Below are 23,616 nucleotides of genomic sequence, written 5' to 3'. Positions count from 1 at the left end.
CTCTCTGAAGCCTTAGCCTCACCTGAAGCCTTAGCCCCACCTGAAGTTGTTTCTCCCTCCCTATACTTCTTCCTCATTCATGATTGGCACAATTGGCTTGGCAACTAGCCAACACAGCCATGTGACAAATTTGAAATTTGAACTGGGTATTTGAGTCCTGCGTTGTTTAATGTCAGCGTGTTTATTTCTCACCTCCCCGACTAGGTGGCAAGCTCCTGAGGGCAGAGACCATAGCTTATACTTTCTAGAAACCACCTCAGCAGTGCCTGTAGCCCAGGGCTGATGCTTTTGCATTGTCTACAGTTTGGAGTGATTTCAGTACATGTGCAGCCTGCACTAAGCCAGATTCTGAGCAGCTCTAGATCTAGAAGGAGTCTTTCAGGAGCCCCTGCTCAGTAAGTGTTTCCATCATCATCTTTGAGGATTCTGTAAGTAGGGACGTAAAGCTCTGGATTGTCAAATCCAGTGTTTTGTCCTCCTTCTTCCTTGACTGCAGCCTGAGGCTGAAGTGTTTGTTACCTGCAGCCTCTCCGTGAAACCCTCTGTAATGTTGACTGGCCTCCCTTCTTTTTAGTGAAAACCTACTCTTCTTGCTCTATTCCTACCCATCGACTCCTTCCCAGAGAGGCAACAGGGTAAACAGAAGTGGAGTCACACTTTGGAGTCACACTTTAGCTGAAAATCCTGTTTCCACTTGGGAAAGTCATTTAGCATCTCTGAGCCTCAGTTTTCTGATCTGTAAAATGTAGAGAATTGTACTCATAGGATTTAGGTGAGGACAAAACAAACTCGTTAGGTAAGCATCCAGCTTCCCTTGGCTCACTGTGGGTGATGATTAATTTGTTTTCCCTTTTTTCTTTCTCCTCTTTATTACTGCCTTTCTTCTCCTTCCTTCCCCTACAGATTTATCTATATATTCTCTCCCTGAGTGATCTCATCCATTCCCTATCTTCCCTATCTTCATTCCCTATCTTCCCTGAAGATAGCCCCAACTCTGTATCAGTATTTTCAGTCCTGAAGACTTGATATGGGCTCTGGTCCTGGATTTTCAACAATGAATAACGTGTTCCAGGCTCACAGAATATCTGTTATCTTCCCCCATCTCCCCAATCCTCTAAACAACTCCCTTCTGCCAGTAGTGCCACAGGCATACAGCAGCAAAATGTAAGCCACTGCTGCCCGTCCACCAAGCCCTGTGAAATCGTCTGCAGTACCTCCTGAGTGGCCAGCATCGTCACCTCCCACTGCACAACTTAACTGGTCTGCCAGGACCTCTCCCCACCTTCAGCCTCTCTTAGCCAGTTCTTCTTGCTCATTCTCCCTGGATTAAGTTTCCTAAGGTCACAGCTCAAGTCCTGTCACTTCCCTGCTCAATACTCTTACATCGCTCCCCATTGCCTATAACATAGGTCTCAGCTCCTTGGTCAAAGCCTCCACCTTTGGGCCCTGACCTCCTGTTCAGTCTTATTCCCCACAGTATGCGTCCCGTGTTCCAAGGCGATTAATCCGTGTTCCAAGAACACACCCTTGTACTCTGCTGCTTCATGTCCTTTGTTCCTGCTCTTTCCTCCTCCATGGGTGCCTTCTTCCTCACCCTTCCAATCTCTCCTTGCTGAACTCTTGCCCATCCTGAGACCCACTTAAAGGTTTTTGACACTTGTTGATAAAGCTGCTTCCTTCCTTAGTTCTCGGTTACCCCTCCTCAGCCTCCCCCACCCCAGCGTTTCTTTCGCAGGTTCCCTCCCTGGCTCGTCCCCAGGGTCCTGCACAGCTCTTCTTCCCACCACACACCAGGTCAGCATTTTCCACATTGTTTCATCACAGAAGAGATGTAGACAAAACCTGTGGTACACAGGCAGCGCAGAATGAATCGATAGCTTGATTAATCACTGCAAGAAATCATCAGCATTGAATGATTTCATAAGCTGACAAGTGACTTCATTAAGTTGGAACCTCATATCAGGAGCACTGTTATGTTTCTTCCTGTATTTTGCTTTCATTACAGCACAATGTAAAATTTCACTTCTCACAGGTAGAATACAGCAAAGAGAAAATAAAACGTGGACTTTTTTGTTGTTCCTTTGTTTGTTTGAGAAAATAAAGGCTTCATCTTCTCTTTGAAGTCCTCAGTCTTTTTCCTTCTTTGACTTAGCCATCATCTGAGAAATTCAAGACTCTGCTTTTTATTAACACTTCCATCTTCAGCCAGAGATCCATAGGGAATACATTTATGTACCAGTAACGTTTAATATGCAATAAGGGCTGAATAACCTCACAAATATATGTTGAATTTATCAGACGCAGACCAGCAGTCATTACAGATGAGAGATATTCATGATGGTAAATGATGTCTGTGCTTCCTTCTCATTCACATATCTGGTGGCCTCTCCATGTCAGTTTCTGGCATTCTCAGTATGGCACAAATTCCACACAGGCACATTATTGCATAATAACAATGACTGTGTACAGCATTTAGTGTTTTTATTACATATAATGCAGCTTAGATTAAAAAGTCAACAGAGTTATTATTCTGACTGTAGTACACTCATTAACATCTTCAGGAACCCAGGGTTCCACAGAATGTAGTTTGGAAAACATTGCCCTGTATACTTGCATTCATTTACATAATTTCAGTTATTACTGGTCAAGCCACAAATCTAACATCCTCCCTGAAAATTTTCCTTGATATTGTTAATTTGAACAGTGCTTAAGTTTGCATTTCCACAGCTCGTGGCAGTGCTCAATAGTCATGGGGGGAAGAAATGATGGAAGGGAGGGATGAAGTGAGGAATCTTACTAATTCTTCTGGCATTTCTATAAATTTGACATTTGTAGTGAAGTAGTGAAAGTGACACAAAGGAAAATTCACAAAATCATTTAACATAAAATTCCTTGTTAAAATCAAATATGGATTATTTTAAATTATTATTGTTAAGGGTAGAGTTAAAACAGATTTTCCAGTAAGATTTTGTAAGTAGGAAGTGTGTTTTTGTTAAGAAACATACTCTGAAACTACAACAATAGTTACAAAACACTAACACTGAGTCTAGATGTGCTCTTTTGCTACACTTAAACTTTTGTAAATTCTCAGTTTATTTCCGGACTTTTCTCCATCCTTAGGTTTAATTCTCCCTGGTATCAAACATCTGGTCTGCTTAGTTAGGGGGTGCAAGCTAGGAAGGTCAGTGGAATTGATTATGCCATGGCGTTGGCATCCTATCATCAGTTTTGGTCATTACCTGGTTATCTGCTTTATGTCTGCCTGCTTTGGGGCCTAAATACAACCTAGAGTTATCCTCTGGATCATAGAGGATCTATCATTTCTACCCATGGAGTTGATTGTTTTACATGATAAAGTAGCTGCTTATAATTACTTCACTATTGTTCTGTGATTAAGGTCAGTTAACCCCTTCTTAATGAGGGTAGGTAATCCTGCTATGAGTGTACTTTTGCAGGGTTTGCTTGCAGGTAAACTGATGTTTTTCTCTTTTCTTACTGCCTGCCTTGGTGTTCTGATAGTTTCAAAGAAAGCATGGAGAAATCATCCTACTCCGACTGGCTAATAAATAACAGCATTGCTGAGCTGGTAGCTTCTACAGGCCTTCCAGTAAACATCAGTGACGCCTACCAGGATCCCCGCTTTGACGCCGAGGTAAGAGGAGGCCTCTGGTTGCAGTCTTAAGATTTGGTTGTTACCCTGTTGATGGTTTGCTGGCTGAAGCAAAAAAGGGACATCATACAACTCGAGAGCAACCCCTGAATTTACTGGCAATTCTTCTAAATCTTTCCCCTGTGATCTGAGTTTTAGCATCGCCTACTGCTGACCGACAGGAAAGCTTCCTCTCTCTACCCTGATTTGTGGCAAAATGGCTATATAGTTTAATTGCATATGTTTGAATCCCTGCCAATTATATTGTTATATTTTACATGTCTCTGAACTTTATATAAACTGAATTATACTGTATATTCTTCTGTGACTTGCTTTTCCATTCAATATATGTTCCTAAGTCACATGAATTTGTAATTCATTCATTTATTTTCACTGCTGCAAAGTATTCCATTGTATGAATAAGTGTCACTTTTTTTATCCACTGTAGTATTGATGGAAATTTGGATTCAGTGTTTCACTGTTACACACATAACTGCTAAAGACATTCTTTAGTCCTCTAGTCTGATGCTCTTTTATGATTGGGGGCATTTTGTATTAAACATATAAGTAAACCCATGCATTAAGTATACTCATGCACATTTCATATTAAACATAGTTTATATTAAACTATGAAATGGTTAATAATAAAAATGTGTATATAACATAGTTATTTCCTGATAGATGTTAGTACAGCTACCATATTTTATAAGATTACTCCCAAGAAAGAGTACGTTGGCTTCTGTTACTGTTTAATGTTAATTATGTAGGTGCATTGTGCTGATGTACAGAATATATTAATATAGATTCTGACTTGGCAGAAGCCTAACTTTTAAGATGGTATAGAGTAGCATCCAGATAAATTTACATTAATTTATAAAATGTCTCTATGGGTGTGTGTGCACCCATGTGTGTGTGTGGTGTGTATTCAATAAATTGCAAGATTAAATTACCACATTACAAAGCTAAGGTCTGAAGAGTAACAGGAGTGTTGCAGTGAGGACGGTGGTGTGTTCCAGGCAGGGCTGAGAGAGCATGAGGAGTCTGGGAATGGAGATGAGTTAATTTAGCTGGAGGGCCAGGTTGATGAGGTGGGGGAGGGAAGTAGGGGCCAGATCGCCCAAAGGCTTTGAAAGCCCTGTTAAGAATTGAGTATTTATCTTGGGCAATGGGGAAACACTAGTTGAGTTGCAAATGGGGGAGAAGCAGGAGTTATACTTTAGAAAGATCACACTGGCTTCAGAACAAAGGTTAGATCAGTAATAATTGAACATTTAATCAGAAATGAGAGCTGGTCTACGACTCTGGAGACAGACAAGGATTCAGTCCTAGTCTCTCAGACTCCAAAGCTCTGCCTCTGAATCCTGCCTTGTGCTGTCTCCAGTGTCTGGGGTGGGACACAGCAATGGTTGGGAGGCTGGAATCCAAGTCAAATTTATAACTTCATTCAGATCTTTGCAGATGTCTGCATGGAAAGCTTAAATTCATGAAATTTACCACATCTCTGTGGCTGCCTGGAATTCTCTTTCCCCAGGCTACATCCTCTACGTATTTTCTATTCATTCTTCAACATCAAGTGGAGATGCCTGTATCTTGGACATCCTTTCATGAACTCCCTTTCCGAGTTGGGTGTCTCTCCAGTGTGCTTTCTTAGCTGCGCCAATGCTAACCAGCCTCTAGCTTTTGTCAGTTTTGATGCAGTGTTCCTGAGCTTTGAGATACCCTCCGTGGGAAGGCACACAGTCCAGAACTCCTTTAGTTCTCCTCCTCTACGGAAGAATGCCATCATCCTTGGTTCTGTGACTAGCAGAGCAGAAATGATTTACAGGTGTCAATATTTATATGCATTAACATTATAATCGGGTTAGGATTGATGTTATGAAGTTTTTCCTTTCGCTATGTTTCTTTCCTTCTTGACTTTAGAGAGAGGATACTGAAGAAAAGACCTCTAAACACACACTTTTATGAAGAAATGTTCTCAGTATTCTATTACTAACATCAGTAACAGCTGAACAAACTGAAAGGCTAGCTATGCAGAAAAAAATCATTAATTGCCAATTCATTGTTACAAAGTCAACATATTAGATTAGAGGTTAAGAGATGATGGTCGATTCCTACCCCAAATTATAGTGCTAAGTTTGGTATGGCTTGCTATTATTCTGCTCTGAGCTTTGGGCCATAAAGTCAAATTCTGGGGTAGCAAAAAGAGTCAACAAATTTACACCATTTTAAAAGTTGGTTCATAAGGCATATGCAAAAGTGTAACAAAACATGATGAACACCCACCACCCAGTTTAAGAAAAAGAATACAATCATTACCTTTGGATCCTTGTACTGATCTTCCCTAATCCAGTCTCCTTTATTTCCCACACACTATCCTAATTTAAATTTAACAGTCCTTTGCTTTTATATATAGTTTCATCACATATGTTTGAATCCCTGCCAAATATATTATTACATTTTTTACATATTATTACATATTTTACATTTTGCATGTCTCTGAGCTTTATATAAATTGAATTATACTGTATATCTTCTTCTGTGGCTTGCTTGTTCATTCAACATAAATTCCTGAGTCATGTGCATTTGTAATCCATTTATTTTTAGGGCTCCTAAGTATTACATTGTATGAATGTGTCACTTTATCCACTGCAGAGTTGATGGACATTTGGACTCAGTGTTTTGCTGTTACATGCATAAGTGCCAAGGACATTCTTGGCCATGTCTCCAAGTGCACATGTGCAAGAGTTTTTGTAGTGTCTGTACCTAGGAGAGTGACATGCTGGGTCATAGGCTACAGGTATCTTCACCTTTAACAGGGAATAAAAAGTTCTTGACCAATCATTACTTTTTTTCTTATGAAAAACAGTATATGTCTCAAGAATACTTCTTGCTGATACAATATAGTGAGCTGAATAGCCCATATCCTTATGTCTACAGGCAGACTCCTACCACATCTCTTCCTGATTAGCGATATAGCCATTTTACATCTTCCTCCACACTTACAGTCCATTCCAGTAAGACAGCCTGCCCGCTCATCTATAAAAAGAATGTTGTGGGCTCTTGAGCAAAAATGCAACAGTTAATTCTATGGGACTGAGCATAAAAATTTCATGCCCTGATCCAGTAGTTAGAGGCAATGATGTCTGAAGACAGTAAACTGTGGTAGTTTAAGCAGTGACCATTTTGTGAAGTCACTTTCTTCCCTAGTACCTAGACCATCATTATTTCTTGACCTTCCACCTAAAATGCTTCCAATCTTCCACACAACTGATACCAGATTTTAAATGCAAATCTGAAGATGCAATATACCATGATTTTTACATGTTCTCTTTGTGTGGTACTGAAATATAAAATTACTTTATGTTCCCCTTCTCATGCTGAGGAGGAAAAAATTGGAAAAGAATTAATCAATACAGATGGAGGTGAGAGAGAGAGAGAGAATTCTGCCTTAATATAGGTAGTTAATAGATTTGTCCTGCAAATGTGTGTATGTTGTGTGTGTGAATGTGTGTGTGTTATGTATCACACCAGGAAAAACAAAATTATTTATCTGCTTAGGCTTCCTCCCTTTTCAAGAATATTTTGCCTCAGTGACAGGTGTCAACTGCTTATGTTAATTAATGAATGAAACAGACTCCAGACTGAGCCACAGAGCTCTCCCTCAAGAAGCTAAGAGGCTTGAACCTTCTCCTTACAAGCCTGATATAAGATGGTGTAGATGATATGATAAAGATAATCAATTCAGATAATATCTTTCATTAACATACTAAGTATTTCCCTCAAGATAAAAAACTACAATGACAAAATGGAATTGCTTCACCCTTTCACTAAAGGTAATTCTAGAGTTATCCCAGAGACAGCGGGTACCTTTTAGAATTGTGCTGTCTTCTTGGAAAGGTTTGCGTCCTCTCTTCTTGAGTCTGGTATATGGGTCCATGATTTCTCCCAGTAATCATAACTAAGTAGTTGTTTATCGGTGATAGAATATAAGGAAATCATTTTTTTTAAATCCAGGATTAGTGGATTATCTCCAGTAGGTATCTCCCCTGGGAAAACTATATGCTTTTTTGTTCTCTACATTCACTAAGTTCCCTGAATAATTTGAGGCTGGTTAACAAAAACGATAATTTGCAGGCAGGTTTCATGGGGAATTCTTTTCAAAGCATTTCCTATTTTTTTCATATAGATTTTCTCAACATAACTCTATATCCTGAGCACTGGCATCTATCCTAAATTTCTCAATGGCTCAGTGACTAATTCTGGCAGTTTGAATTCTCTTCACTGAACATGAAGACGGACACCAATTCATTAGACAGCAGGGACCTGGGATAGAGCCCCCCAAAGTGGATTGGCCTTATTCTGGGGTTTCATACTATAGATATATCACTTTCAGTTAATAGAAATATTAGAGATTTCTTTCATTTACAGGTGAGGAAACAGAGGCTCAGAGAGCTGAAGTGACCTGCCTAAGGCCACACAGCTTCCTCAAGACAGGGCACAGAACAGACTATGGGCTTTCTGATTCCTAATTTAGTTCTCTCTCCCTGAGTGGCCTCTCACGGGGACCAGCTGCTCAGGGGCTGCCTGGAAAACAGTCACCACTCTGTCATTCCTCTGTCTACACAGGTGTAGGAATTTATGTCCGGCAGACCTATCTTTTTGTCCCAGCTGCCCTACTCACCAGCTGGGTAGTCTTGGTCATACTACTTGCATACATAATGTAACGAGTAAAATTCTATATAAATATTTTGTAAATCGTGCAGTCCTATAAATATATAAATGTCAGGTGAAGATTTTAGTCTGGTTGAGGACTAGTTCTTTGGTTCTTGAGGGATTGCTAGAAGCAGGTCCTTTTCTCTAAATGAGGAGGTCTTTACACAGAACTGCAGACCAGCAGACCTTGATCATGGACAAGCCAATGTCAATGTCCTTTTCCTCCAGAGACACAGTGAGGAAAGAAGAGGAAAGTCTCTAGCCAAAGAGAGGAATAAAGGGTGACTGTTGACAGCAAAAAAGGGGTGGTGGCAATAATCTGATAACTTGTAGGTCTTCAAGAAAGCCAGGTCTCTTCCTGTCTGGTCAGAGGAGAAACAATAGCAGGTGTTACCTACAAAGGTGAATAAGGCTGGATGCATGTTCTATGGCCTTGGGCTGCTCTGGGGAGATGTTCACTGTATCCTCCCCTGTGGAGACCAGCAATATGCGGCCCTGGCTCTTCACGAGAGTGGCTGGCCAGCCATCCAGGGGCCAGGTTACCCAAGCACATTTAGGTATGATGGGATTTTAGGGGCTGGCTATACTGCCCAGGCCCAAGCAGCCCACCAGTCCTTAAATCATATGGCTAAAAGCCAGTGCCTAATAAGAGAGAATTTATTCCATCAACATTTGCTTTGGCTATACCAAGTGGAAACTGTATTTCTCATTTCTGTGTCTTTCCTACCTTGTGGTAACTTCTGGTAAGTCCTCAGAAACTCTGCCCAAAGATATGCAGCAAGAGAACAATCCTTATTTTGAAATCTCAGTTGTGAAACCCTTGGTCCTCCTTTTGATAGAAGCTACAAAGGGGTGTCTTTAATGTGATGTAAACCTCATCCCAGGCACTTGCTGTGAGGGCTACGGGGCAAGTAATCATAGTTGTTTACCTGCTGTGTGTTCTCTTTGTGATTGTTTTAAATATTTAATGGTGTTCCCTCCTCGTGGTGAACAGAATGACTTAGCAGTGAGGCACAGTGATTACTTGCCTTCTGTCTGCCTGTTTGACTCCTAGAGAGGTACCTGCTGGGCTTGACAGCATGCATAGTTTTAAGGCCAAACTCCTTGGTTTATGGGTGGAAAATTATGACAGAATGGTTATATAAGATAGTCACAAAGCCAGAACCAAATTTCTGAGGTTTAAATTCTGCAGCCTTATGAAGATCACTGTATGCTAATTCTCTTACAAGATTCTGCAGTCCTCAAAAAGGATGCAAGACAGAAAAGACTGACTAAATATAACTGATTATATTTATTCATAGTGGCTCAAGAAACACTCACATTCATGGGTTATCATGCTAGTGGGTTTTGTAGTCTAATCAGTCATTTGCTCCGTGGTAGGGGTATTCATGCTTGGCTCCTAAAGACACGGACAGGAATATCAGGTATATTAATTTTCTGTTGCTGTGTAACAAATCACTACAAATTCAGCAGCTTAAGGCAAGCGCCTGTTTATTATCTTCTGTAGGTCAGAAGTCTGGCATGATGCCTAGGGTCTCACAAGGCCTAAAGCAAGGAGGTGGCCAGGTGGCGTTCTCATTTGGTCCTGGCATTCTTTTCAAAACCCATTCAGGTTGTCGGCAGAACTGAGTTCCTTGCAGTTATAGACTGAGCTTCCCATTTTCTTACTGACTGCTGGCCAAAAGTCTCTCTTAGCTCCTAGAGACTGCCCTCAGGTACTACTAGCCATATGACCCTCTCACAACTTGGCAGCTTACTTTTTCAAAGCCAAAGGGAGAAACTCCAGTTGGCTCTCACAGAGGCTTACATAATGTCAGGAGTGACACACGAGAGGCTGTCCCATCACAGCCTTATAACATAACCTAATCAAAGAAGTGACAGTCCTATCACATTCACAAGTCCTGCCCACACCCGAGGGGAGGGGATTATACCAGATTTGTACAAAGTAGAGGGTGGGCAGGTGTGAATCTTAGAGGCCATATCTTTAGAATTCTGCCTATAACACTATAATAAAGACCAAAATTGAGTCCATACAAAATATCCCATGAGATGATCTGTATGTCCTGATATGGAAAAAATGTCTACAAGAACAAAAGCAAGTCATAGAGAAGTATGTTTAGAATAATGTTTAAAAGTATGTATAGAATAATATATGTGGGTATATATACATATATATCCACATATTTTTCTAATAGACAACAAACTTAACATGTCCAAAACAGAACTTACAATCTCTTTTCTGCCAAGCTTGCTCCTCTGTTTCCCTATCTCTGTTAAGGCAACTCAGTTCTTCCTAATGCTTGTGCCAAAAGTGTTATAGGCATGATTCTCTCGTGTTGCACATCTAACTCATCAGGAAGTATAATTGGCTCTACCTGCAAAATGTATCCAAAATCTGACCATTTCTCACCACTCAGCTGCTACCACCCAGGTCCAAGCCACCATTGTCTCTGGACCATTTCATGGCCGTAGCTTCTTAATCTACTTCTCTGCTTCCGCTCTTCCTCTCCACACTCTTTTCTCAATACAATACCAGGGGTTTTAAATTTTTAAGTTATATTGTATCACAAGTCAGCTCACGAAGTTTTCATAGTCTCCTTACTTCACTAGAGTAAAATCCAAACTCACCATTCTTTCAGAGGTTTACAGTGCCCTACACAATGTCACCTCATTTTCTATCCTCAGCCCTCATTCATACTTCTCCAGCCACACCAGTCTCCTTGTTATTCCTAGAACATGCCACTTATACACCTACCTCAGGGCCTTTGCACTGGCTGCTCCTCTGCTGAAATACTCTTTCTCCAGTGTCTGCATGGGTCACATCCTCACCTCTTTATAGTCATCGTTCAAATGTTACCTGTTAGTAAGGTCTGGTGCCCTTGGTATTTCTAATCCCTTTTGTCCTGCTCTATTTTTTCCCCATAATTTTTAATACCTTCTAACATATAGTTTATTTATGTATTCTTTGCATTGTTTACCATCTGCCTTCTCTCACTAGAATGTAAGCTCAAAGAAGGTGAGAATTTTATTGGTTTTGCTCACTGATGTATCCCCAACATTTAATAAGCATTATTATTGAATATTGTTCAATATTGTTCAATATATTATCTGTGTTATTTATGAATAATTATATATTGTTGAATATTATAAATTGATGTATGAACATATTACATATTTGTAGGAAAAGATCAGGAAGAACTTATCCCAAACTGTTAATAGTTGCTATCTCTAGAGATGGCAAGATTACAGCTTTTGATTTTGGTTTAACTTGAAAATTTCACGAGTGCATATATTGTTTTTGTAGTTAGGCAAAATTATAAAGATGTTTTAAAATGTTAGACCTTTCATATCTTATGTGAAATTATATTTTACCAGGCTATTATGAGCCCTCTAAAACCTATAAACTATTACTCAAAACCGGAATTGAAATAATGCAAGATCTAAGTAAACTAACTTGTCTTGCTGTATCTTTGGGGAATTCAGATGGATTACTTTCTATTGCCCTCGTCAGCAAGGAGTGTTGGTTGGATTTTTTTCTAACTAATATCCTTGTCTGAGACTGTCCCAACAGCAATGTATATAAACTGCATTTGCAAATGACCTGACATTGGGTCAGGTGGCTTCTTGGAGTGCATACTCTATTTACAAATACCTTCACCGTGAAACAATTATTCTGGCCTTGCTTTTAGTCAGCATTGTGCTTATGAACTCAACTCCCAATAATTAGTTACACTCTAGCACATCATCTGTGAAGCTTTCTGTCCTTTTTTTTCATACTAGATCAAAGAACACCTTAAAACAAGTATACGAATGCGCAACAAGCTATTATTTACTCAATATAAGATATACTATTCTGTTGCTTAATTTAGTATTTCCTTCCCTTTATATAGTTATGGAAAGAATTTTCAGAGCCATTACACACAGGGTTTCTTTTCTGCCTGCAACAGAAATGAACAATTGGACCCAACATTTAAATAGGAAAGGTTCAGCAAGGGGAATAGCAGACAATAACTAAAAAGTAGGGCAGGCCTTATTCATGGATGGTTTGGTGGTCTGTGTGTTACAGATTCAGGAGTGGTGGAAAACCCATCAGCACCCAGGTCTCCTCTGCCATGGGGGGCTGATGCCCAGAGTTACACAGTTAAATCTAAGATGTCATGATATTAATTCTGTCACTCTTCAATCCCATGCAGTTCTTCCCTGTGACATTCTTTCTCTGATTAAAAAAAAAATTTTTTTTTTTTAATTAAAGCCTGTTACAGACAACTCAAAAATTTTTACCCTTGTCCTGTAGCACTTAAGGATAATGGGACTTCAGGCTCTGAGATCCTTTGACTTAGAGCATTAAAGCCCCTTTCGCCTGTCAGATCTTCACAGCAGAGCACTTCTGCAATCTGGGATGCTGAGTGCTAGCCCGGCAGGACAGCTCCTTTTCCATTCTTTGTAACGCCTTCTGGTCTATCAGTTATGCTTCTGTGACAAAGGGAAATGTGGAAAATTGGAAAGGTAGGGCTGAAATGCACTTGCTTAAGAGGTAGGGCTGAAATGCACTTGCTCCCGGTAATCTCTCAGTTGCTGATACTTAGTGTAAACCAGGCTGAGAGCCTTCCCCGAGAATGGGATTTGGTAGGGAAGATTGGACAATGGATATAAAATTTCCAGATGACCAGGAGGGTGAGGAAAGTTAGGAGGATTACTAAGACTTGAATAAGTTATACAATGGGGAAGCTGTGGGTAGTGAAGACAAATAGGGGGCCATGGTTCTAAGAGTCGAACAGACTTTGCTACATCGGTGGTGGAAGACAATGCGTCGGCTCTAAGTCCAAAGGTCAGTTATTTTTTAGGAGTGCTTTCGTCAGGAATTTAAGGAATCATTTGTAGGCAATGTTCTAGAAACCTATGTGCAGATGAGGTTGGCATAAAGAAATGCCTCTTTGTTGTTTCAGGGAAATCAGGGGACTGACTCAGAACATCTCCTCCCTCACTTGTCCTAGTACCAGAATTTCTCACTGGTAGATTGGTGTTTGGGGGATAAAAGTACTACTTTAGATTACTATTAAAGTTGCACATATCGTTCTAGGGGAAGAAAACACATTGCACGTTAATGAGTAGTATTACGTTATCACCAATTCTTTTAACATTCCCTTTGACTGCCTTTGAGAGTCTGGAAAATATGACAAGTATGTTTTGATGGCTCCATGAGGTAAACCATCTTAAATTATATCCATTAACTGGAAAGACCCAGTGAGGACAGAGACTTGGAAAATTTTTAGTATATACATCTTTAATTGGAAAGAACTAGGCACCCCTAGATAATGTATTTATTTTAATGGTAGCCTCCTGAAAAGGCTGCTTAGTCTCATATGGTCTAATATTTAGGACTCTAATGATGTGAATTTTAATCTTTATCTTTCCAGAAACAACAGCCATTGCCACGAATAGACAACTAGGGGATTACCTCAGTGATCTTAAAATTGGAAAATTCACTCTCATCATACTCTGCCATCCTTCCTTCTTTTCCTCTCCCACCTTGTTGGGCTCATCAAGCTTGCTAATCATCACCACCCCCTCTTCCCTGTGCTCATAGCCAGTTAGTGCTGGCCCCACTTCCCTTCCTCAGCCACAGTGGGAATGGCTTAGAAATGCCCTCAACATCCTCAGTCACCGCTCCCCTCCTCCTGGGCTCAGCCCGTGCGAGACTCTAGCTCTGCTCTCTCAGTGTGGCCTTCCTCTTCTCCAGAACTAACCACTTTACTTCTGTTCCTGATCCCATTCCTTCTTCCCTTGACTATCTTTGCCTTCAATTATCCTTCTGTGTTACTAAATCCAATAGCCCATTTTCAGCGCTTATCCTGTTTGACTATTGTGCAACATTTGACACTGTTGTTCCCCTATAATTCTATTTAGAAAAGAAATTTTTCTCTTGTGTACCAGTAATTCATTATCTAAAATTTAAAAAATAGAAATAGTAGTTTAAAAAACTCCCATAGGCAGAGTTCTTTCACAGTGTATACATGTATCAAATCATAATGTTGTACACTTTAAATATGTTACAGTTTTGTCAATTATACCTCAATAGAGCTGGATAAAAAAAGGATCAGTGGTTGCCAGAGGGATGGATGGATGAATAGGTGGTGTACAGAAGATTTTGAGGGCAGTGAAACTACTCTGTGTGATGCTGTAATGGTGGATACATGTCATTCTAAAGTTGTTAAAACCCATAGAACATACAGCATCAAGAGTGAACCCTAATATAAACTATGGACTTTGAACGATAATGATGAATCAGTGTGGGTTCATCAGTTGCAACAAATGTACCACTCTAGTGGGGGATGTTGATAGTGAGGGGTGTTGATGTGCATGTGTTGGGGCAGAGGGTATATGGGAACTCTCTGTACTTGCCTCATTTGTTATGAACCTAAAACTGTTTTTAAAAAATAAAGTTTATTTTAAAAGCAAAGAAACAAACAAAAACTCCCATGGACAAACAATTCAAAGGCAACTATTATGGTTATAATTTTTCCAGGATTTTCCAATGTATGTAATATATGTTTGTACACCCACAGATGCCCACACTGCTATCACTTAATGTATTACAATTTTCCCTGTTTACAAATATTCTTCTATAGCATGATTTTAATTAGATGGATAATATTCTACTGTGCTATGATTTACTTAACCAACTCCCTCCAGTGGAATGTTCAGGTTATTTCTGATATATCATTATCATAAATAATGCTATGATTCATACCTTTATACGTAAACTTTTGTGCATAGCTATGATAATTACTATAGGATAAATTCCTAGACATAAAATTGATAAGGCAGAGGGCATTTATACTTTTTAGACTCTGGATACACGTCAATAAATCTATTTCCAGAAAGGCTGTTAGCAATGTGTTCACACATTAGGAATGCTATAAAGCCTGAGCTGAAGAATATGAGCTTTGGAGTTCTTTTCCATCCTGCCTTCTTTTTCCTGTCCTAAATATTGTGTCCCCTCAGATTCAATTTTTCATCCTTTTTGTCTTTTTATTGGACGAGCTCTTTCTTGGTGATTTTACCCACGCAGTTAATACGAGGGTCTCCTTCTTCACTCTCCCTTCCCCTTGCCCTCTCAATTGTAATGTGTGTCAGCTTGAATTTGGAATCATTTCCCTCAAACTTCCTGCGTTCCCCACCTCAAGGAGCTCCACCGCCCTTCCTCAACCAGGAACCTCAATATTATCTTTTGTAGGGAATGGGAGAACACATACTCCTACCTCCCTACAACAAAAATTCTTTGGGGGAACTACACTAATTTTTTGGTAAGCAAAATTATCTTTTACTTCACTGACAAAGAGCCTGAGGTTTATTTTTGTCACCACCAAGCCTCTCAGGCTGTCTCTCTCCTTGTTTCTGTCATTCAGTGCATGTTCCCTTTCTTCTTGCACCGTGACCTCTACCCTCAGCTGCTTCAGATTTCCCGGGAGAGGTTAGACAGGGGCTACAGTTGTCCCAAGAGTTGGCAGAGCCAATTGTGCCTACTGCTCAGTGCTGGGGCGGGACCGCCGACAGTTGTGTATGACCCTCAGCAAAACAAAACACACCCAGGCATCCTAGTGCTACTCAGGCCAGCCCAAGTCTATAGATTACACCTCCCAGACCTCTCTAAAATTGACTTCCTTCTCTTTGTGCTCACTGACATTGCTGTTATTCAGATTCTCTCCTTAGGGAGAGGAAGAAAACCACTTTGTTCTTTTGGAAGATAACTTTGATGGATGTGTTTGTGATTGGCTTCCTTTGAACCAATCTTTCCACTTTCAAACCAGTCAGTCTCTCTAGGTCTTATCTGATAAGGGAAGATGTTAACAGTACCTACTTCATAGGGTTGTTTGAGTAAGTATATGCAATAATGCATGTGAAAGTGCAGAACAAGGTACCTGATATCAAGTGAGCATCTAGTAAATGTTATCTTGTCATCATCATTGTCACCCTCATCTTTGAAGACCCACTTTTAAGGAGCTAAAACTGCTCCAGATTTCTCTAAACACAGTCAGTTGCTGGCTTTTCTGTGGTATTCTGAACGTTCTTTACTCGGACACTTATTTTATCTTAACTACTTCTGTCTTGACTAGACTGTGAGCTCCTCAAGGGCAATAACTGTTTGAATTCATTTTTATATCCTTAATACCCAGCAATGTGTCTGGTGCATAGGAGGTGGTAAATAAATATATAATGAAAGAGTTCATTGATGAATAATTTATGCCCAGGCTTTTGGCTTTTTTGTTTTTTTCTGGAATTCTCAAAAATCAATTGATGTAATTTATGCTCTTAACAAATGGAAAAAGAAAAAAATCACATGATCTAAAATCACATATTAAAAGGCATAGAATTGAAGAGTAAGATGACATGATAATATGCCTAGAAAATCCAAAGCACTACAGATATTAAAGTTAATAATTGAATTTAGCAAGATTGATGGATCCAAGTTCAATATACAAAAATCAATTATGTTTCTATATGTCAATTAAAAGCATTAGAAAATAAATTAATAATACCATTTATAATAACACGAACTTTTAACACACCAGGTACAAATATAACAAATTATATGTAAGACTTCTGCATAGAAAACTACAAAAGTTTGCTTAGAGAAATTTTTAAGAACTCTAAATAGAGGGATATTATAGATTGAGAGACTCAATGATGTAAATATGTCAAGTTTCTCCCAAATTGACTGATAAATTCAATAGAATCCTAATAAAAATCTCAGCAGTGTGTGTGTGTGTGTGTGTGTGTGTGTGTGTGTGTGTGTACTTCAAGTTGATTCTAAAATTAATATGGAAATGCCAAGGTCCAACAATGGTCAAGACAATCTTAAAGAAGGAAAAAGTTGGAGAAATTACACCACCAGATACCAAGATGTATTATAAGACTTTATTATTCACGGCAGTATGGTATTGGTATAAGGGTAGACACATAAATCAATGAAGTAGAACAGAGTCCAGAAACAGATCCTTACATATATGGACACATGATTAATGAAAAAAGTGGTACCAGATAGTGGTGGGGAGAGGCATTTCCCCTGCGCCACAGAATTAGTTCTGGTCCAGTTGGATATCCACCAAGAAAAAAAAAAAAAAAGAATCTTGACTGTCAGCTCACACTGTACTCAAAAATTATTTTCAGTTGGATTGTAAATCTAAAAGTAACAGTCAAAACAATAAAGATTCTAGGGAAATAATAGAATATCTTCATGAGCTAGGAACAGGGAAAGATTTCAAGGAAAAGATCAAAAAATTACTTTAAAAAACAAACTAATATACTGGTATCAAGAGTAGAAGATATCTGAAAAATTAATTCCTCAGAGGAAAACCAAAAAAAAAATCCAAATATAAAAATCCAAATATAAAATTTAGGTGTATGAATTAACTTCCAACATCAACTTTTTAAAATATGTAGCTCTTAACTCCTACAGTAAATGTTTTAAAATATAAAAAAATCTTTTATCCCAATAACCATAATCTAGAACCTCAATGTTTTATTTTTTCTCTGATTGGATTGGGATGACAGGTTGACCTTCTCACTAGAAACCAAGGTCATATCAATTGACTAACACCCTTTCAGTCTTTAGTAGCTCTTATCTAGCAATTCAAATATGGATCATTGGTTTTAATATTAAGTGGAGCTTGTTACTGAATGACATTTGTCTGATGCTGATAATTATACTTTTGTATTTCATATATATCATCTCCTGACAATCTGTTAGGGTACAGAAAGATTGCTGAACCCTTATCTTATCTTTTGTGACTTTTATTTTTATATGATTTTGAAACATATGTAATAAATCAGTAATATTAGAAATATAGAATATTAAAAGTAAATACATGGATAAACAACAAGGTCCTACTGTATAGCACAGGGAACTATATCCAATATCCTGTGCCCGCGTCTCCTGCATCGGCAGGCGGACTCTCAAGCACTGCGCCACCAGGGAAGCCCCAAGATAGTTTTACATTCAGCTTTATGTGGGTGCAGGGATTGGGAGAGGTAGTGCGGGTGTAGGGTTTATTGGTTGATTCATATTTGGTTAGGGCATGATTTCCTTGGGATGTGCATTGTGATGTTTTAAATGAAAAGAGACAGGTGAGTATATGCATTACAATTAGTTTATAATATGTCTTTTTAAAAGTTATTTTTAAATATCTGTTATGAAGAGTGGTAAGCTATATGTCAGAAGTGGGTAGATAATATTTAATTTTAGTTAATTTCTTTTATCCTAGGCTGAACAGATATCTGGTTTTCACATAAGATCGGTTCTCTGTGTACCTATTTGGAATAGCAGCCACCAAATAATTGGTAAGACATTACCTAAATAGTTCAAACTTCTTTTATAAAGAAGTACAATTTACTTTAAAATACATCCATCTCTTTTTTAAATGTTCCCCTTTTTATGTCCAGGACTCATCAACTTATGTCTCATACTCTTGTGTAATCTCGTAAGTGAAGACTCCTGATGAATCAGTGTTAATCAGGACAATGAACAAATATTTATTCCTTTAAATAAGAACCAGTCGTTTTGAAGTTGGAGGGGATTTCAGAAAGCAGCTAACTGAACTCTTTTATCTTACTCTGTGGAAACTGAGGCCCAAAGAGAGAGAAAAGACTTGCATAAGGTCACAAAGTGAGTTAGTAGCAGAGTCCCACGTAAAACTCGGGCTTCTTAACTCCTAGTACATCTATATATTTACATCTATGCTTTTACACGTGGAGTAAATGCAAAGGAAGAAAGGATGTGCATTGTTAGGCATATACTGTACATGTGTCTTTCTGCCTGGATGGTTCCAAAATAGGTCTAATTCCTGAATAAGGGAATTGTGGACCAAAGCAGTTTCCAATTTTTCTCTCCCTCCCTGCTCCTTTCCTTTCCTTGAAAATTCAGTTAGAAAATCTCAAACCTAAGAAAGAAGTCTAGGCGAGAAGGGGCCAGTTGTTAAAGTCAAGAAGGATGGAGACATTAGTTATTTAAACACAATGAAAATGTGTTATTTTTCTAAGAGACATAAGGTAACATACATTTGGTAACTAATGTAACTATTTGCCTCTCTTTGCTTCACCCTAAGGTTGCCTCTTAAACTCTAAGATATTGAACTTACCAAAGGATTCAGTATTCTGTAAATATTGTTAAGACTTGAATTCTAAGAGAATTTTTTCATCAGTTTGCTTAGTTTGCAGAAAATACTTGTACATTATTGAACATAAAGTATATTCTAAGATTTGAGAATTTGAGCTCCTAGTACAAAGCATTGAATTACATCATGGGTAGAATTTTAAATATATTTAAGGTGGGTTTTTTTTTTGGCCATGCTGTGCAGCATGCGGGATCTTGGTTCCCCGACCAGAGAACCCCTGCCCCCTGCACTGGAAGCGTGGAGTCCTAACTACTGGACTGCCAGGGAATTCCCAAAATATATAATACTTAAGTTTAAAGAGAAGAGAAATTTCATAAGAAACACCATACTTTATCTGTAGATATCCAATTGCAATCTCACATGCAGTCCTACATTTCATTTCTAACAGTAAACATCTGTTATTCTTTCAAAACTAAGACTGTAGTTTGCCTGTTACACACTAAAAGCTTTGTATTTTATTATACATGTCTTCTAGCATATGACGACTTACCTCCCTGATGCGAAGTTAGGTGTTTTTAAAAATACATGCATGCTTTAGAATTACAGTCATTTTTGTTTATACTAAATAGGGATACAAGGGAATGGTTTTCAAGATTGTTGAATTTTTCTAGTTAGACTTGTGTGCTTTGATAGTCGTGCCCCAAACATCTTGTATAATGCTGGAAATCAACTTTGGAAAGAAGACACACACAAGTTAAATTTGTTAAAAGTAGTTTAACCCCATTGGGAGCAGGCAACAAAACTAACCTTGCTTTGAAAGTTAACTGTATCATAATTCCTAACATTTCTTGAATGTTCTCTCCGTGTGGAACAATATGCTTTCCAAACATTAATCAAATGTTATCTAATTTAATCTTCATAAGCCACTGAGACAGTTAACATTTTAATCCTCATTTTACTGATGAGGAAATTCAGTGTTAAAAAAGTTAGGTAACATGCTCATGGTAACACCACTAATGGTGGAGTTGAAAATTTAAACCAAGACTGTCTAACTCCAGAGCCTATGTTCTTAATCACTATGCCATGCTGCCTCAACTCAAGCGCCGTGCTTCAGAGAATTGAAAAAAAAATTTAGTTATATATATATTTAAAATTGTATATTTATATAATTATGTGCATTATATTTTATATATTTTTAATTTATATATAATTTTTTAATATATTGCATGTATATATGTGTTTATATATACATACAGTTATAGATATTCAAGTATGTATATGTATATGTGTATAAGTATGTAATTGTGTATATATGTGTATGCTAGATACATCAATTATTGTGCACAGTCATCGTGAAAACCATTTTTAGGGAATCTGATTGATGCCTGGTAGAGCTCCAGGCTTCCCTGAGACCTGGTCTGGATATCACAGCTGGAAAATAGACTGCATCCCTGTACACCTCAGATCTGCTCTCACAGAGGCAGCAGGTGTGAGAGTAACCAGGGATTAAGCTGAGTGTGTGCACTTAAAGGAGCATAGAGTCATCTTACTGTATTGTAGGAACACGGTGTCCAGCACCGAAAATGACCACACATCCCAACCTCTTCTCACAGGAGTGGCTCAAGTGTTAAATAGACTTGATGGGAAACCTTTCGATGACGCAGATCAACGACTTTTTGAGGTAAGAAAATAAATTTGTGAACCAGGGGTTACAGCTGAGTCACCAGTAGTCTTCTGGTTACAGCTTGCCCCCGTTAGGAAGGATAAATAATTATTATTTGACATTTATTAATCATTATACTTTGACAGTGTGATGAAATTTAAAGGAAGATTTAAAGAATATATCAATGTTTAGGTAAGATTTGATTCTCTTTTTTCATGAATTAGATGTTTTTACCCTAATTGATTGTTTGTTACAGAATTGAATTGCCTTGCTCTTCTCTCCAAAGTGTTGTCTTATCTTTGTCTTGTTTGTGTGTGTTCAGTCATGAGACCTCTAGCCAGCTCTGCCAGGCGTACTGCCATCTCCTTTCTTATGTTTATAAGCTTCTGTTTACTCTAGTCTGCCCTCTAGCTAGAGAGGTTAGCCTTGAACAGGCTTCCTAGTAGACTTTGTACCAGTAGCCAGCATGAAAACCCCATGATTTTTTTTCTCCAGTTGAGGCTTCTTTACTAATTGGTTCTAAATCTGAATCCTCTGTCCCCTTAATATTTACCTCATTTACACTCACTTGGTTTCCTTACCAAAATATTTTATAGCCTAGCTGCTGAAAGAGGTGGCTATTGGTTAAATGGGATGAAATTACTAAAATCAGTTCACAACCTAAATAAAGAATGCATTTAAACGGACTGTATGTTTTTAAATGTATTTAAAGTCATTTCTTCACAATGACATTAAATTAATAATTTTTCTCGTGCAATGTGAGTGATAAAGTTGTTACATGACAATAGTAATTAAGAATTTTAATGTACATATTTCCCCAAGGCCTACCTCTGTATACAATAAAATTATATTTAAGGCCCATTCCTGATGACTGCCTGCTTTTATATTAGATTATGCCAATGAGTTATTGCAATTTTTAGTTAGTGAGCTTTCTCTTTTCTAGGCTTTTGTCATCTTTTGTGGCCTTGGCATCAACAATACAATTATGTATGATCAAGTGAAGAAGTCGTGGGCCAAGCAATCTGTGGCTCTTGATGTAAGTACAATATTTATGTCAGAATTTATGCTAAAAAGCCCTGATTTTATGAGGGGAAAAAGGTCCTTGTTATGGGGCTTAATTTCTCAATTTTTAATTATCTATTCATTGGGTCTTAATCATTTTAGAGTTATAGGTTTGAGTTTGATGAAAGCTAGAGACCCTCTTTAGAAAAATATACATACACACATAGTTTTACATATAATTTCAGGGAGTTCACAGATTCCTTGAAGCCCAGCCATGTACGGTGTACAGTTAAATACAAATTTTAAATATTAGGATTATTAAAAGAGATGATCCAAAATTAATTTGTCAGGATGTAAAATGTATTTTGAATGTATTTCGAATATGTATAGATATTCTGGAAATACACAACTTTTATTACCATAAGAAAAAAACCTCTCTGTGAAGATATGTGACTCAGATGGGGGAAACTGATTCTGTCATTATGCACCCCTCCCTGTGCTAATGTAGTCACAGTCTCCTCACCCATGAATTGTTCATTTGGGTTCATAGTATACACCCCCTTGTTTGTATAACTCAGATACCTTCTGTCCTTAGACACAAAAATTATTACTGACACTCCCAAATTTCCAGCCTAATTGTGAGCCTTGTGACAGTCTCACTTTTCAGAAGCTGACTTATTTGTGTGGCCTTGTATGTTCTGTGTGCTTTATTTGTGCCAGTGTCAAAAGTAGAGTTCCCAGTCAGAATTCAAGCGTTGCCATCTTGGTTTTGTCCTTCCCACCTCCACTCAACCCCTACCCCACCAGATACCAAACTCTCGACTCTAATAATCAGGTGGTATCACCTCAGTCCCTAGCCCAGGAATCCATATGCAAGAATATCTGGAAGGATTTCTTTTTTTGACCACACCACGCATTTTGTGGGATTCTAGTTCCCCAACCAGGGATCAGCCAAGGATCAAACCCAGGCCCTCGGCAGTGAAATCGCAGAGTCCTTAAACACTGGACCACCAGGAAATTTCCTCTGGAAGGATTTCTTATCTCAGAATTTTATGAAGACAAAAAATGATATGTTGAGAGCTACTGAACTCAAACTCTGGAATGAGATCTACCTATACTATAGTATACATTAACTTCTGAATAGACCTGTACTTTAGAATTATGTATTTATAAATATTGTACATGAATACGAATATTGTTAAGTTCTTTTGTTCCTAAATGTATAAAATTAATACTCTGAGGCTCTTAGAGAACAGAGATGCTCCTAAAGCTGAATAATGGAACAAAGAAAGGAATTTACTATCATTTTTAATAACTTTACTTTTATGATCCTGATTTCCATTTTGCATGAGCAGCAGGAACTTCATGAGAAATGTACTAATGTGTGCTTACATTTTCTGACAGTAAGGATCCTAGGATAAAAGGGGCAAAACTTAACCTGTAAGTCTAGAATACAGAGAAATTAAAGCAGGAAT

General features: G+C 38.3%; 1 protein-coding gene across 1 annotated transcript in view; it reads left to right on the top strand.

Moving 5' to 3' along the window:
- Window positions 1–23,616, top strand: part of LOC103072730 (dual 3',5'-cyclic-AMP and -GMP phosphodiesterase 11A) — a 269,197-nt gene that overhangs the window by 58,867 nt on the left and 186,714 nt on the right. Inside the window, exons 4-7 of the mRNA XM_007451103.1 lie at window positions 3,520–3,652; window positions 18,628–18,703; window positions 21,090–21,157; window positions 22,083–22,175. Coding sequence (XP_007451165.1) covers window positions 3,520–3,652; window positions 18,628–18,703; window positions 21,090–21,157; window positions 22,083–22,175 — 370 coding nt within the window. The remainder of the gene's footprint in view (window positions 1–3,519; window positions 3,653–18,627; window positions 18,704–21,089; window positions 21,158–22,082; window positions 22,176–23,616) is intronic.

The sequence above is a fragment of the Lipotes vexillifer genome, unplaced genomic scaffold, assembly GCF_000442215.2.
Source record: "Lipotes vexillifer unplaced genomic scaffold, Lipotes_vexillifer_v1.1 scaffold645, whole genome shotgun sequence".
NCBI lineage: Eukaryota > Metazoa > Chordata > Mammalia > Artiodactyla > Lipotidae > Lipotes > Lipotes vexillifer.
Note: the sequence above shows the minus strand (reverse complement) of the source record. Positions and strands in the feature narration are given on the sequence as shown.